At 43.7% G+C, this 15,574-nt stretch overlaps 1 protein-coding gene across 6 annotated transcripts in view; it reads right to left on the minus strand.

Moving 5' to 3' along the window:
- LOC141085423 (cell adhesion molecule CEACAM8-like) overlaps positions 1-14,320 on the minus strand; it is a 188,500-nt gene extending 174,180 nt beyond the window's left edge. Inside the window, exons 1-2 of one of the 6 annotated variants that reach the window (XM_073570781.1) lie at positions 14,209-14,289; positions 8,911-8,966 (exon numbers count right to left, since the gene is read on the minus strand). In XM_073570781.1, the coding sequence (XP_073426882.1) occupies positions 8,911-8,956 (46 nt within the window). In that variant the 5' untranslated portion in view covers positions 8,957-8,966; positions 14,209-14,289. Of the gene's footprint in view, positions 1-8,910; positions 8,967-11,571; positions 11,778-13,103; positions 13,148-13,413; positions 13,491-14,208 lie in introns of those variants that run through there. The other 5 variants (XM_073570780.1, XM_073570778.1, XM_073570779.1 and 2 more) reach the window with 5 other exon arrangements.
- Between the last annotated feature and the right edge of the window lie 1,254 nt (positions 14,321-15,574).

A 15,574-nucleotide genomic window follows, 5' to 3' on the forward strand; every position in this document is an offset into this window, starting at 1 on the left:
TCCACTCCCGTCTTATCCGCTATCTCTCAGAAAACTCTGTTCTCGACCCTCTCCAATCCGGTTTCCGCTCTTTACACTCCACTGAAACTGCCCTCACTAAAGTCTCTAATGATCTGCTAACAGCTAAATCAAATGGTCTTTACTCCATGTTAATTCTCTTGGATCTCTCTGCAGCATTCGACACTGTGGATCATCAGCTCCTCCTCACTATGCTCCGTTCCATTGGCCTCAAGGACACCATTCTCTCCTGGTTCTCCTCCTATCTCTCGGATCGCTCCTTTACTGTATCTTTTGCCGGTTCCTCCTCCTCTCACCTTCCCCTTACTGTTGGGGTCCCCCAAGGATCGGTTCTAGGCCCCCTCCTCTTCTCCTTGTACACTGCCCCTATTGGTCAAACAATCAGTAGATTTGGTTTCCAATACCATCTCTATGCTGATGACACCCAATTATACGCTTCTTCTGATGACATCACGCCAGCCTTTCTAGAAAACACCGGCGATTGTCTAAACGCTGTGTCTAATATCATGTCCTCACTATATCTGAAACTGAACCTGTCAAAGACTGAACTCCTGGTGTTTCCTCCCTCTACTAATGTACCTATACCCGACATTGCTATTTCTGTGGGTGGTTCCACTATTACTCCCCAGCAACAGGCCCGCTGTCTTGGGGTTCATACTTGACTCCGAGCTTTCCTTTGCCCCCCACATTCGATCACTTGCTCGCTCTTGTCATCTGCACCTCAAAAACATTTCTAGAATTCGACCTTTTCTTACTTTTGACTCTGCAAAAACTCTTACTGTTTCTCTTATTCATTCTCGTCTCGACTATTGTAACTCTTCTAATCGGTCTCCCTCTTACCAAACTCTCCCCTCTCCAATCTGTCTTGAATGCTGCAGCCAGGATCATATTCCTCACCAATCGTTACACCGATGCCTCTACCTTGTGCCAGTCATTACACTGGCTACCCATCCACTCCAGAATTCAGTATAAACTTATTACCCTCACCCACAAAGCCCTCCATGGCTCAGCACCACCCTACATCTCCTCCCTTCTTTCAGTATACCACCCTACCCGCGCCCTCCGTTCTGCTGATGTCCTGAGGTTAGCATCCTCAATAGTCAGAACCTCCCACTCCCGTCTCCAAGACTTTACACGTGCCGCGCCAATTATTTGGAATGCACTTCCCAGGTCAATACAATTAGTCCCCAATCCCCACAATTTTAAGCGTGCCCTGAAAACGCATTTATTCAGACTGGCCTATCGCCTCAACACATTAACCTAATCTATCCCTGTGTGGCACAGCCAAAAGTTTTACCATAACCAGATTTCCCGCATCATTTTCCCACATGCTTTATGCATCCACTAGCCCTCTGTGTCCATACTGTCACACACCTAACATTATGGCTGGTCCATACAATCAGGGGAACTGTTACCACCCACCTTTCGTGTCTACCTCTTTCCTCATAGACTGTAAGCTTGCGAGCAGGGCCCTCTTTCCTCTTGGTATTTGTTATAATCTACTGTATGTGATTATTGTTATGCTGTAATGTCTATTGTCTGTACAAATACCCTCTGAAATGTAAAGTGCTGCGGAATATGTTGGCGCTATAAAAGTAAAATTTATTATTATTACCCTCCCCTTACCCCTGTTTGGTTCAGGCATTGTAGCTGCCCTACCCACGTGTTAGTGGGGTGGGGTTTATGTATGGGGGGGCCAATGGGATGAGGAAGGGGATAGCACAACCCCTTCCTCTGTATATAAAGCTCCTGACTTTAGGCAGACCTTCCTCTTCCCTATTTTACTGCGGTACTGGAGGTGCTTTTTCCCACCCTCCCTCCCCTTTGTTATAAATTATTGATGTTATGTCGTCGTGTTCCTTTTCTTTGTAGTTATTCAAGTCACAGCGGTGGAGAAGTTATGGCACAAAGCTACGGCTTGCTGGCTGACTTGCCTGCGACTAGGGAGCAGGGCATTTAGTGGCTAGCGCGTGTTTAAGAAAGCTAAGTGCCTGTTTTCAAATGGTTGTTAAGAAAAATTTTTTAAAAATTTTAAATAAAGCTGTGACCGACCTTCACTCATCATTTGGTCTCCGTGTCTGATTAGTAGTGGTTAAGAGGGGCTGAGGAAATGCGCCAAGGGGTTCCTCCCCTTCCTTAGGTCAACAGAGTCTCTGCAGCAACCAGAGCCAGCTCCAATTGCAACTGTATAGCCATTTAATTGACAACTTTCAATCACCAACATAAGCATTGAAAGGTCTTAGCTGTCGGTGCACAGGTTTCCCCTGGCTGCCACTGCCCCCGATCACAGGGTGTCAACAATTTGCCATGTCATGGTTTTTGTAACCACCATCTCCTGTGGGTGGATTTAAAAGAATGTCAATTTCACTAGATTATGAAATGAAATATCAAAAGTATTGCAGTATAACAAAAAGTTTTAAAGAAAAAAAATATAAAATACAATTTAAATCAATGCATCCCCATTTTACTTTTTTACTAGGTCCACTAAATGCTAAAACTGACCTGCCAATATGATTCTCCAGGTCAATATAATTTCATAAACACCAAATATGTCTAGGTTCTTTTTTAATCTAAGTGGTGAAAATTCCAATCTTTGTTAATTAAAAAAAAAAAAAAAAAAAAAAAAAAAAAAGCGCCATTTTACGATACCCATAGCGTCTCCATTTTTTGTGATCTCTGGTTGGGTGAGGGCTTATTTTTTGTCCACTGAGTTGACGTTTTCAATGATACCATTTTGGTGCAGATTCGATATTTTGATCACCCGTTATTGCATTTTAATGCAATGTTGTGTCGATAAAAAAAAAAAAAAAAAAAAAAAAAAAAAAACATAATTCTGACGTTTTGCCTTTTTTTTCCCCCCACTATGCCATTTAGTGATTAGGTTAATCCATTTTTATTGATAGATCAGGCGATTCTGAATGCGGCGATACCAAATATGTGTATGTTTGATTTTTTTTCATTGTTTTAGTTTGAAGGGGCAATAGGGGAGCGATTCGAACTTTTATATTTTTTTTATATTTTTAAAAACATTTTGTTTGTTTTTTACTTTTGGCATGTTTCAATAGTCTCCATGGAAGACTAGAAGCTGCCATAACCCGATCGGCTCTGCTACATACAGGCGATGATCAGATCACCTGTATGCACCCGAATTGCTGACTTGCTATGAGCGCCGACCACTGGGCGACACTCATAGCAATCCGGCAGTGACAACCATAGAAGTCTGCAGGAGACCACTGGTTGTCATGTCAACTCATTGGTGACCCGCGATCACGTGATGGGGGTCACCATTGGGCGGATTTCCAGCACGATTGCCAGAAGTGCATGTTAAATACCGCTGTCAGCATTTTACGGGTTGTTCAGGGCACATGACAGCTGTTCAAAACAGCTGACATGTGCCAGGAAAGAAGTGGGCTCACCGCCGGAGCCCATATCAAAGGAAGAGAGTCGGACATCGGCACACTATTACGCCCGATGTCTGATATCTGAAAGGGGTTAATGTCTCTCTAGGCCTTTTGGTAGCCTCCTGGACAAATATTCTTCTTGTCTGATCACTTTCTGGAGTGATGTTCAGCTCTAGGTATTACCACTGTTGTGCCAAATTTAAGCCACTTCTTGACAATGTCTTCAGAGCATTCTATGACATATCTGATAGGTTGATAATTTGTTTCTACCCTTCTGACTGATAACACAGAAAAGGGATCTCTTTGTAGAAAGCTGTCAGCTGTTTTACAGACCATGTTAGCTGTAAAATGTAATTAAGAAAACATCAGGAAAATACTCTTAGAACATTTAAACTTTTTATGGGTTTAATACGAATAAGACGGTGTACTCACTTATGCAACAACATAATTTTGAGAGTGAAAACTAATTATTCCAGTTTGTTTTAGATTTGTACAGATTATCGATGACATTAAAGGTGAAAAAAGTTCTGAAATGACTCTTCTTGGTATGATTTTTCTTATATGACAGAAACCTGGCATTTTAACAGTGGCGTGTAGCCTACTTAGATCCACTGTACCAGGTTTGGACTTTACATGGATTGTTCCTATCTTGTACTGTCTGCAAACATTAAACATGGGGCAGAGTCCAGATAAATAGGTCACTGACATTAGAGATGATGGTGTCCTGGTTTTCCTACTGCAGTGGAAATTCAGCTACAATTGATCTTCTGGTATGTCAATGTGACTGCTGGGTTATGAACATAGACTCCTAGACTGCCAATTTATAAACTGAAGGGTCTGCCTTCAAAGCGTTGGCTTAAAAAAAAAAAAAAAAAAAAAAAAAAAAAAAAAATCAGCAACAGTTCAATTTACTGCTCTAGTCCTGAACCCTGGTGAAGGCAAAGGGCACACAGTACCCAAGCAGCATGAGTAAGTAGAGCCAAGTTCCAGCCCACATGCCCAAACCATCGTGGCAACGAGTTGTGGCAACATGTGGGAATTTCACCAGAAGTCAGGACTCCAATGGAATAATCCCTGGCCATGACATGGGAATATTTTTTTCCCCCTGTGATAACATTCAACTGCAAAACACGGGAAAGAAAGAAAAAAGAAAGAATTGACGACGCCTTGGAAATTTAGTGCTGGAGAAGGATGGTATCAATACCATGGATGGGAAAAAGGACAAACAAATCAATTGTGGAACAAATCAAGCCAGAAATGTCACTCGAAGTAAGCATCACCAAGCTACGACTTGCCTACTTTGAACACATCATACGAAGAGAGCAATCACTGGAGAAGGACATCATGGTTGAAAGAATAGAAGGAACAAGGAAGATGAAGATCAGCAACCTTGTGGCTTCACGCGATCAAGATAACAGCAGAGAAGACCCTGGTGGACCTTGTCTAGGCTTGCACAATATCTATATTCTTACAGTTCGTTCATCCATTAAGTCACAATGGATCAAGATCGACCTAACGGCCGTTAAAACAAAATAAAAAACAACAAAAATAGAAATACTTAGCATATCATCAAACTGTAACAGCTCACACAGCACCATCTGCTATCTGCTCAGCACAATACTCCATAAGCATGTGGCTGTTGTATGCTCCAAACAGTAATAGTGGGATTGTATGGCTGACATTAATTTCAAGTTTGTCACTGCCTTGGCAATAGGTGTGATCAGTTAACAAGTACGGGCTCTTGGCCAAGCATAAGACAAAGACATTTGGAAAAAGTCTAAAATTAATTCTGAAGAGCTGATAAGAGTAGCTATACAATTGTCAAAATAAAGGTAAATAAAAAATACAGAAGTTTTTTTTGTAGATCACGAATGTTTGAAGAAAGAGGAAATAGAGTGACTGAGGGCCTTTGGATTCCAAGTCATGGAAGGGTGTCGGCTCGATGAAAGTGGGTAGCACAACAGCAAGTATAAGGAGATACCTCTATACTCACCCGATGAAGGCTCCGGTTAGGGGCCGAAAACCAGCTTGTCTTTGGAAGATTTCTAAGAAAATTATCTACTTATACTTGCTGATGAACCACCTTTTTCCATCGGGCAGTACGCCGTCACCCTTCTGTGACTAATAACACATTTAAACTGCTCAGCTCCTGAATGGCTAAGCAATCGGTGGTGCATCCAATGTCATGGGTGAATGTGTGCATCCCTCACATCACTAGACTAACCACCAGAGCACTACCTTACGCTCCATCCAACAGTCATTGGAGGCACACTTGGTAAGGCTGGGTTCATATTGCGTTTGTGGGCTGCGTTTAACGCATCCGTTACATAGCGGCATTAACGCTATGTAACGGATGTGTTAATGCACCCATAGACAAGCGTATCGCTAACGCATGCCATAATCGGCACGTGTTAGCGATGTGCCTCCATTCTGTGACGGACCCTCGGACGCGGTCTGCGCTAGCGGGATCGCATAACGCGATCACGTTATGGAGTAGCGTTAACACAGTCCACCAACGCTATGCGTTGAACGGACTGCACTAACGCAATGTGATCCTGGCCTTAAAGACAACCCATCAGCCCGATTCTGGAGTGTAGAGAAAAGTCACGGCTGTGATAGTGCTGTAAAAGATTATATTGATACCTTTGATGAAGAAATCCACTTTATTGTTTTTCTTTAATCACAATTTAAATTTTTCTGCTAATTAGATTTCAGTGCACAGGGGCCAGACTGTGCATTGGGTCTTCTCCTCCCTGTTTGATTTCCCAGCCCCTCCATCTTCCTCCAGTCTGTGAATCACGTTCCTCATCTGTTTAAAATTTCAATAGTGACCTATCATTCACAGATGGAGGCAGGTGGAGGGGCCAGGGAATCATAGATAGGGAGAAAAATACTCAGTGCTTAGTCCGGCCCCTGTGCATCGAAGTCCAATTAGCATAAGAATTCAAATGGTGATTAAAGTAGAACCACAAAGCGGATTTCTTCACCAAAGGCATCAATGGAATCAGTATTACACACCCTTTAAAGCCATGTCAATACTTTACATCACAAAATCGTGCTGATGGGAGCTCTTTAAATAATGGTAAAATGTCTTTGTCAAGGGTTTTCAGTTGCCCTTGCCCCTTACAATCTCTGGAGACCATATAACCTTTGAATTTAGAACCATGGATGCACTTGGGCAAGATTATTCCCATCTTCATAGTTTACCCCGCTCCTCCCTCCTTTCTTTCTGATTGCTGAGGGGCAGACACGGCTACTAGATTGACAGTCCAGACCTTCAACATCGTTGCTGTGTTTTCTCCGACGCTGCTATATGAGGCAGCATTCCTGCTACAGCATCAGAGCGCAGTGCCTCTGAAACTCACTGGATCAGAGCCAAGAGTGAACTCCAGCAATACCAGCCGGATTCAGTGCAGTGCTTACAAGCTGTATGAGAAAAAGCTAGTAAACACTTCACATTTTCAGACACTACTGTTAGACAACACTGGTGGCCATTAACCTAAACAAGGAGCAATAAACAATTAAATTAAAAAAAAAAAAAAAATCACTCTGTTCTTAAGAATGGAGATGATTTTTAATAACAAGTAAATTGCCAAGTTTCTTACTTGTACAAGCATGTAGCATTTTTTACTTTTTAGAACACGAGATAAACCCTTTCTGTGCAGTTAATTTCTTATTTGTGTAAAGTTACAAATCCCAGCACACTGTTAGGGTGGATTCACAAGCAGAAGATCATCTTACAGAAATTTCTAAGGTTTTAACTAGGAGGCCAAAGATGGCAGACATCTGTTGAAATTCTGCTGCCAGTTCACGCATCACCAGATTGGAAATGACTCATTTTTGGTGTCCTATAGTACATATCACACTTCTCAAGATCGAAAAGAGAGAAGTCTGGGTTACATACAGAGATTTCATCATCTGATCTGGAGGAAAAAAAAAAAAGCCTGTTTCTATAATGGGTGAATTGTGATCAGATGGAAATCTCCATTACGGTGCACATTAGATTCTCATTGTGCTCTACCACCAATTCCCAAAAACACCTGATCCTTGTTTTTATCAGATTTGCAAATGCCCATCATAATCGTTGTGTGGGCCTGACAAGTGTATATACAAATATAGTAGGGCTTGTCAAATGCTAGGAAGGCTGTCTAGGTGTACGATCACCCAACCTGAAAAAACATTAGAACATTGGTGGACTCACCATTGGTGAAACACGTGCAGTTGCACAGGGGCCACATCCACCTCCAAAGTAGCTTTTGGTGACAGACACATTACTGGCCCATATTCTGTATTTTTACCAGTGGTCATGAGAATTTTCCGATGTACACTGTACCCTTACCATAGACCCCCATTCACCAGAAGAGGGCTAAAAGGTTGTCCTTTCTGCCTCCGTCTGACCGGTATATGACTGCATACTGTTTAACTGTACAGAAAAGCAGCAATGTTGTCCATTACATAGGGCGAGTGCATAGAAGCAGACACCATGTGATTTATACGGTTTCTTTCCAATGGGTCCCTATGATGGACGTTTATCTGTGCATACACCCCGACTGTGCCCACTGTTGGGCACAAACACTTTCTGGACTTGGCCTTACACATATTAGTGTTTGTACTAAAGACTGAACCCCAAGTGAACCATACGTCCATAGTGGACCACCGGTGGATACAGCGGGCCCCTGTGCAAGAACAATATGTTGGCCATTTGTAGCCCAATAGCTCATCCATTTCAACTGCTTTGGAGATGATAGTGGGCCCTCTTATTTCTTGGGACCCTGTTGCTCCAATGATACGTCCGCCTCTGGTGGACAGTGGTTAGCAGTTTAGCTTTGCGGACTAATCTGCAGCTCCATATGAGGGCTCATACTCACTTGCGAGAGATTCGCATGACTCTCGTGCGAGTCTCTTGCATGAAAACCCCAGCACTGGGACCGGAGCGTGCGGCTACATGTATTTCTATGCAGCCGCACGCTCTGGTCCGAGTGCCGGCGGTATTCGTGCGAGTCTCTCGCAAGTGAGTATGAGCCCTAATAATACATTCCAAAAAATTTCATAGGATTCCTATGATATTGGATCTGCGTTTATCAGAGATGATGCAATGATAATCGTAAGCATCACTTGGGGACAAGGACTGAGGTGACCGGTGTACTGCGCTGTGGAATATGCTGGCGCTATATACATAAGCAAGACGTAAAACAAGCCCTAAGTGATGCTCCGTAGGCTCATGGAGAAGGAGGGGCTCCATGTTTTGCAGGCAGAATATGTATCACAGCCATCTATGGCAGGCCTTACACATAGGCAGTCGGAATAATTCAATGACAATGCTACATGTACAAATATTGGGGCTGATGGATTTTCTTGTCCGAGCGAACTAACAGGGTTCTGAAATCTGGAATTTGCGTGCGTAATATGGCCAAGAAAATACAAATAATGAATGACCCAAACATTGATACATAACATGATCTAACGTGATAAACACCAGAGCATCTCCTACCTGACAGCAGCAGCCAAGGACTGAAGTGATGAGTCTGGAGATACATTGTATCCAATCTGTAAACACAAATGGGACAAATATGTAACCGGTCTCCCGATCAGCCAGATCCTGGCATCCTGCAATCCCCTGGATCCTGGTGATGATATGCTGGGGGATTGGGGTTTATGACATCTTGGTTTTTTACTAGATATACAGATCTTGCCTCCCACACGTCTCTGTGGCTTCTCCTCCAATTCTCTGTACAGCTCTTCGTCACATGGCTGGCTGTATGGGGCTGTCCAATATCAGGGAGGTGCTAATGGGGAAGTAGATTTCCAAATTCAGCCCTGCTACTCAGTGTCCTGTGCTGAATGCTGATTTACATGCAAGTGTTCGCTATGAAAGGACTAGAAGCTCTATGGCTTCAGGGACTACAGGTCACAGACAATCCCCCAAGAAACAGCTATAAGGGATCCGAGCCATTATTCTTCTCCCGTGCAAAGATGGGGGCCAGGATTGGAGCTGCGCATGAAAATCCTGATACGCATATGGGGTTTTTATTCTTGATCTCCCTGTTCACATTTGGATAGTTGCATGCGTCAGAAATATTCCTTATTTTATACCATACAGGAACGGTGATAAAAACACAAACAAAAGAAAACAACCCCCCCCAAAAAAACAAAAAACAGACAAAACCCACAAACTAAAAACGTAGTATTCAGTTGTTTTTTTAGCAACCGACTATTTTGGAAAGTGTACTCTGCTGGACTTTTCACTACCGTAAAGACAATCTACCCTATTGCCCACCGATGTCCCAGTGGACGTAACGTGTGGCGGATGATTAAGTGTCAAAAAATGCAGCGGCACATATCGCAAAGTTGCAGATTCGTCGGGTTTTTTTTTTTTTTTTAAAGATTTTTCACAAATTTTGAAGGGGTGAAAAAGTGAATGAGTATCCTGAAATGTATCATTATTGATTTACAGATTTAAATCTGCACTTGTCGATTCTTTGGCCACGTTCACACATTCATTATTTTATGTCAGTGTTTGTAAACCAAAAGAAATCAGGAGATGAACAATCAGAGGAAAAGTATAATAGAAACCCGTCACCACTTCTGGATTTATCACCCACTTCTGGTTTTGGCTTACAAATACTGATGTTTAAAAGAAAAATAACACACACACACAACACAAATACTCAACATCATTGTTGCTGCAGTTTTTACCATAATAATGAATGGGGAAAAAAATCTGCAAAAAAAAAAAAAAAAAAAAACACATGTAAAAATGAGCCTATTTTAGGCTAGTTTCACATTTGCGCTTTATAGCGCAGCGACGGCCTGCGCACGGCCACCGCTAAGCCCCGCCCCATCCGGTCATCGCCGCCTACTAGCGCACATGGACGCTTGCGATCTGCGCACCCTATCTTTAGCATAGGGTGCGCAGATCATGCGCTGGATGTGCGCTAGCAGGATTTTGCCGTGCGCTGCGCACTTTTGAAGGTGCGCCCGTGTGCGCCGAACACAGCATGTTGCATTTCGGCACGCACGGCGCACCTTCAAAAGTGCGCAGCGCACGGCAAAATCCTGCTAGCGCACGATCTGCGCACCCTATGCTAAAGATAGGGTGCGCAGATCGCAAGCGCCCATGTGCGCTAGTAGGCGGCGATGACCGGATGGGGCAGGCAGGGAGCCGGCAGGGGGCGGGGCTTAGCGGCGGCCGTGCGCAGGCCATTGCTGCGCTATAAAGCGCAAATGTGAAACTAGCCTTACACTGTGTTTTTCCTGCCAAGAGATACAGAGATTTCTGCATCAAATACTTAACGTGTGCACACACCCTTAGGCTATGTTGACATGTTGCTTTTTTTTTTTTGCACAAATCTTAAGCTGTGTTTTACAGTACCAGCAAAGACTATGAGATTTCAGAAATCACATACTCACACATTGTTTGTTTGTTTTTTCCTGGCCGATTTTACAAACTGCTAGGTGTTTTTTTTTTGTTTTTTTTTTAAACTGCAACAGGTCACTTTTTTCACCCATAGAAAGCAATGAGTAAGAGCAAAAATGCAGCAAAAAAAAAAAAAAAAAAAAACACAACAACAAACACAATTATCAGGTTTTGCTGCAAAGAGAAGTTGTATAATTTTTTTTTTTTTTGGGGGGGGGCACTAAACTTTATCAGCATGCACAAGAGACAATAAAAAAGCTGCAAAACCTACATATTTGAAGTTGCTTCTTTACTGCCAAGAGAGCAGGTTTTGCCTGCGGAAATTAAAAGCAACGTGTGAACGTCGCCTTACAGTTCCAGCAATGTGGATGGGATTTATAGAAATCTCGTGCCCACTGGGTTTTTATTTTCTTGCTCAGCGTAAGTGGACCTGCGCGCCTATTTCAAATCCGTAACTTGTCAATTTCTCTTGTAGATATGCTGAGTTTTATGTGCAGAAAATCCATAGGTAAAAAAAAAAAAACACATGCATTTCCACATTGGGAAATGTGTTATATACGCAATCCCCAACTTAAGATTGATAAGGTTTTGTCAAAGCCAAAACATGACACACCAGCAAGAGACAAAAACAGCAGCATCAAAAATGCGATAAAATCACGTTAAAAAAACTCTCAAAAACACAGCTAAATATTCAAGTCTCCAGAAAGGACAAATGCTGCAATATTAGAAACTCACCAAAAGCTGATAGTCGGAACATAGTCTAATACAAAATCGGCCATTACTTTATAGTTTTCTCCTTCTTCAGAGAAGTCTCCATTTTTTTTCTGATTTATCAAGCAAATCTGAGCTAAGAGCAATCATTCAATTATGGGAGTTTCTGGATTATCAAATGCCAGGTTCCCCATAATATGTTAGAATTTAGTTAAAGAGGATTGATCGGTTACAAATTGTGCCATCTCTCTGTCATTCCTCCTGAAAAAGCATGTAGGAGTTTAGAAATGAGTGCTAGGATTCGTTTCACCCTTGAGGCTTGTTCACACGCTGCATTTCTGCTTCATGTTTTTCAAGATTAAAAACCGCTGTTTTCAGTACCAGCTAAATGGATGAGATGTCTGAAATCTCGTGCACACGCTGCATATTTTTTCCTTGCATATTTGAACTATCAGTTTCTAGAAATTGGCAGCATGGCAATTCTTTCAGCATTTTTAAGCCCTTCACAAAGACTAGTAAAATCACGTAAAAATGCATCAACACAGCAAGTATTGTATGCAGTATTTTTCCCTTCCAGCATTCTGTGTTTTGGTGCAGAAAAATGTGCTGCAAAAGTTCAACATGTGCACTTATCCTTAGGGTGTGTTCAGGCACAGTCCCATACTAAAGGCAAACTGAAAACATGGACCGACATAACTGCTGGTATAAGTGCAATGTATAGGTGCGCAATGATTGGATACCCTGCAGTTAGGCTAGTTTCACATTTGCGCTTTTGAGCGCAGCGACGGCCTGCGCACGGCCGCCACTAAGCCCCGCCCCTGCCGCGCCTCCGCCGGTAGCTCCGCCTACCGGCACATGACGCTGCATGCGTCCTGCATCCCCTATCTTTATCACTGGGGCGCAGGCCGTGTGCACTATGCGTTTGGTGGCGCATGCGCCTTTTTGACGGTGCGCCGAGCGCAACCAAACTGCAGCAGGTTGCGTTTGGCGCAGGTCGGCGCACCAAATGCATACTGCGCACGGCCTGCACCCCCAGTGATAAAGATAGGGGACGCAGGACGCATGCAGTGTCATGCGCCGGTAGGTGCAGCTACCAGCGGAGGCGCGGCAGGGCTTAGCGGCAGCCGTGCGCAGGCCATCGCTGCGCTCAAAAGCGCAAATGTGAAACTAGCCTTAGTAAGTAAGGGTATGTGCACGCGCAGTGAAATCTGCTGTGTTTCCGCAGCGGTTTTGGCTCTGCGGAAACACAGCAGATTCTGCTGCGTTGTACAGTACCTTTATTTTCAATGGAAAAAAAAAACGCAGTGCACATGCTGCGGTTTACAATCTGCAGCATGTCAATTGTTTGGTGCAGAAACGCTGCAGTTTTACACCTCATCCATTATGAGGTGTAAAACTGCAGATAAACCGCAGGACTTTTGCGGTTTTCTCTCCAAAATCCGCATACCCAAAAAACTACGTGTGCACATAGCCTAAATAACAAACAACAATGGTGCCAGCCTGCTCTTCTGCGGGTGCTCTCCTCCTCTTCCTGGATGATGCTACTTCCGGCTCACCTGCCCATTTTCTGCAAGTCCCCACCCATTCTCCACTGACTCTACAATGGGAGGGATTTCTTTTTCTTCCACCGTGCCCATTGGAGCAAAAAAAAATTCTCTCTCTCTCTCTCCCTCTCTCGCCAGCGGTTCCTTTACATTTCCTCATTCTGTGGATCCGACAAAAAACGGATCCTGTGGCATCCGTTCACATCAGTTAGGAACGGATCCGCTTGTCCACCTTTTTGCCGGATTTTAACTGACGCAAAAAACTGAAGTGTGAAAGAGGCCTTAGCCACTTCCCAGGCTAGATGGATTTTCATGCTCTTACACTTTTCCAGCGCCCACGATGGGTGGGTCCATCTCGCGTCACTCACTATCATCTCACCGCATCTGTCAAATTTTCTTGAGGCATCTGCAGAATCTCGTAATACATCTTAGCTGCTGCAGAACATCATAATGCACCTCAGCTACTGCAAAATCTCATAATACACCTCAGCTGCTGCAGAATCTCATAATACATCTCAGCTGCTGCAGAATCTCATAATACACCTCAGCTGCTGCAGAACCTTATAATACTCCTCAGCTGCTGCAGAACCTCATAATACATTTCAGCTGCTGCAGAACATCATAGTACACACCTCAGCTGCTGCAGAACCTCATAATAAATGCTTCAGCTGCTGCATAACATCATAAACACACCTCAGCTGCTGCAGAACATCATAATACATGCCTCAGCTGCTGCAGAACCTCATAATACACCTCAAATGCTGCAGAACATCATAATACATGCCTCAGCTGCTGCAGAACATCATAATACACGCTTCAGCTGCTGCAGAACATCATAATACATACAAGCTGCTGCAGAACATCATAATATGCCTCAAGTGCTGAAGAACCTCAAAAGTGTACACTTTAGCTTCACAGATCTTCTTTCTACAAGGAATGCAGGTATTTCATAGCAATCAATAGGAGACAGGAGTTGTCTTTTCGTGTTTTAAATAGAAGCTCTGCAGCTGGTGAAATGTGAATTTTGAGGAATAATGTGCAAAAAATATCAGTAATGTAAAGCGTTAGCCACTTTGTCTTATACAATATGCTGGAGACATGATTTTGTGGCTCTTACTAATACATAAGTAATACAGGTTCTCCTCCTCCTTCTTCACAGACTGCACAGTTCTCCGCTTCTCAAACCGCCTGCTGATGAAAGAACATGTGATCAGTCCTGTCCATCTGCCTCTTCCAATTGGAAAATGTCTTTCCTAGGTGCAGTTTTTCAGTTGGAGGAAGATGATGGACAGGTCTAATCACATGACTCTCAATCAAGTGCCATTATGAGAACAGGAGAACTGTGCAGCCTGCGGAGAATGACCCCTTTAAGCTCATTTCCGACCATAAACATTTATAATTCATTGTTAGGATTAATTGCAGCCCATTTTTAGAGCAAAGGTCCGCTGTCCCCCATTTTACACAATAGGGCCAATATCTGCATCATCCTAAGAAACACTTATGAACCCTGAGGTTTCTTTTTATTCTGTGTGAAATGGGAAGAATTGAATTAATTAAGATGTTTGTGTTTGAAGAAGAAAACATTATCTGACTTGATTTTTTATTTCCTAAGCGGTAGTTGTGAAATATTGTATCTTTATCAAAATACCTCACTTTACAAGCAGAAGTAATGCAATAGTTAAAAGCTGGGCTGTTGTAAGTTTCTAAAAACCTCAACACAACAACATGACAGGCTGTAATTCTAATGCAATGCACAGTGAAGACTTAAGAGGATATGGAACAAATCTACTAACTGCTCAAAGAGCTGCCCTGTAGGCCTCTTTCACACGTCAGTGTCTCCTGTACATGTGGTGACAGTTTTCTCATGTACCAGAGACGCTGACACATGTAGACCCATTCAAATGAATGTGTCTATGCAGATGTCAGCATGTTTTCATGGACCGTGTGTCCGCATGCAAAAGACACAGACATGTCTGTTTCCACCCGGACTCGCGGGCCGCAAAACGTGCCACACATGTGCACAGGGAGAGCAGTCCACACTGTCCTCCGTGTGCACGGACGGCCGCCAGGGAAGTAGCGCTACTGTAAGCCGCTGTTCCCCAGCGGCAGGTGCTGAACAGGGCTGTCCTTATTCTCCCCTGCTCTTTTGGCCAGCAGGGGAGAATGAATGAATAACTGACCTGCTGTGACCTCTGGACCGTGGAAGAATGCAAGTGATGAGGTCACGGCAGTTCAAGCTCTCTCACAGAGACCTCATCACTTGCATTCTCCGACGGTCCGGAGGTCACAGCAGGTCAGTTGTTCATTCATGCAATGGCAGATCTTAATAGGGGCGGATGGGGCGGTCGCCCCGGGCCCAAGGTTTTTTGGGGGCCCAGGGGCAGAGGCGGGCTGGGCCGGGTGTCAGAGAGGCAAATGCCCCCCGGGCCGCTCCCCCAGCACCTGTACAGTGCCGGCCGTGCCCTGTGCTGTGACGCCGCCGG

The sequence above is a fragment of the Dendrobates tinctorius genome, unplaced genomic scaffold (assembly GCF_039654945.1).
Source record: "Dendrobates tinctorius isolate UK_male_01 unplaced genomic scaffold, ASM3965494v1 ptg000028l, whole genome shotgun sequence".
Classification (NCBI taxonomy): Eukaryota; Metazoa; Chordata; class Amphibia; order Anura; family Dendrobatidae; genus Dendrobates; species Dendrobates tinctorius.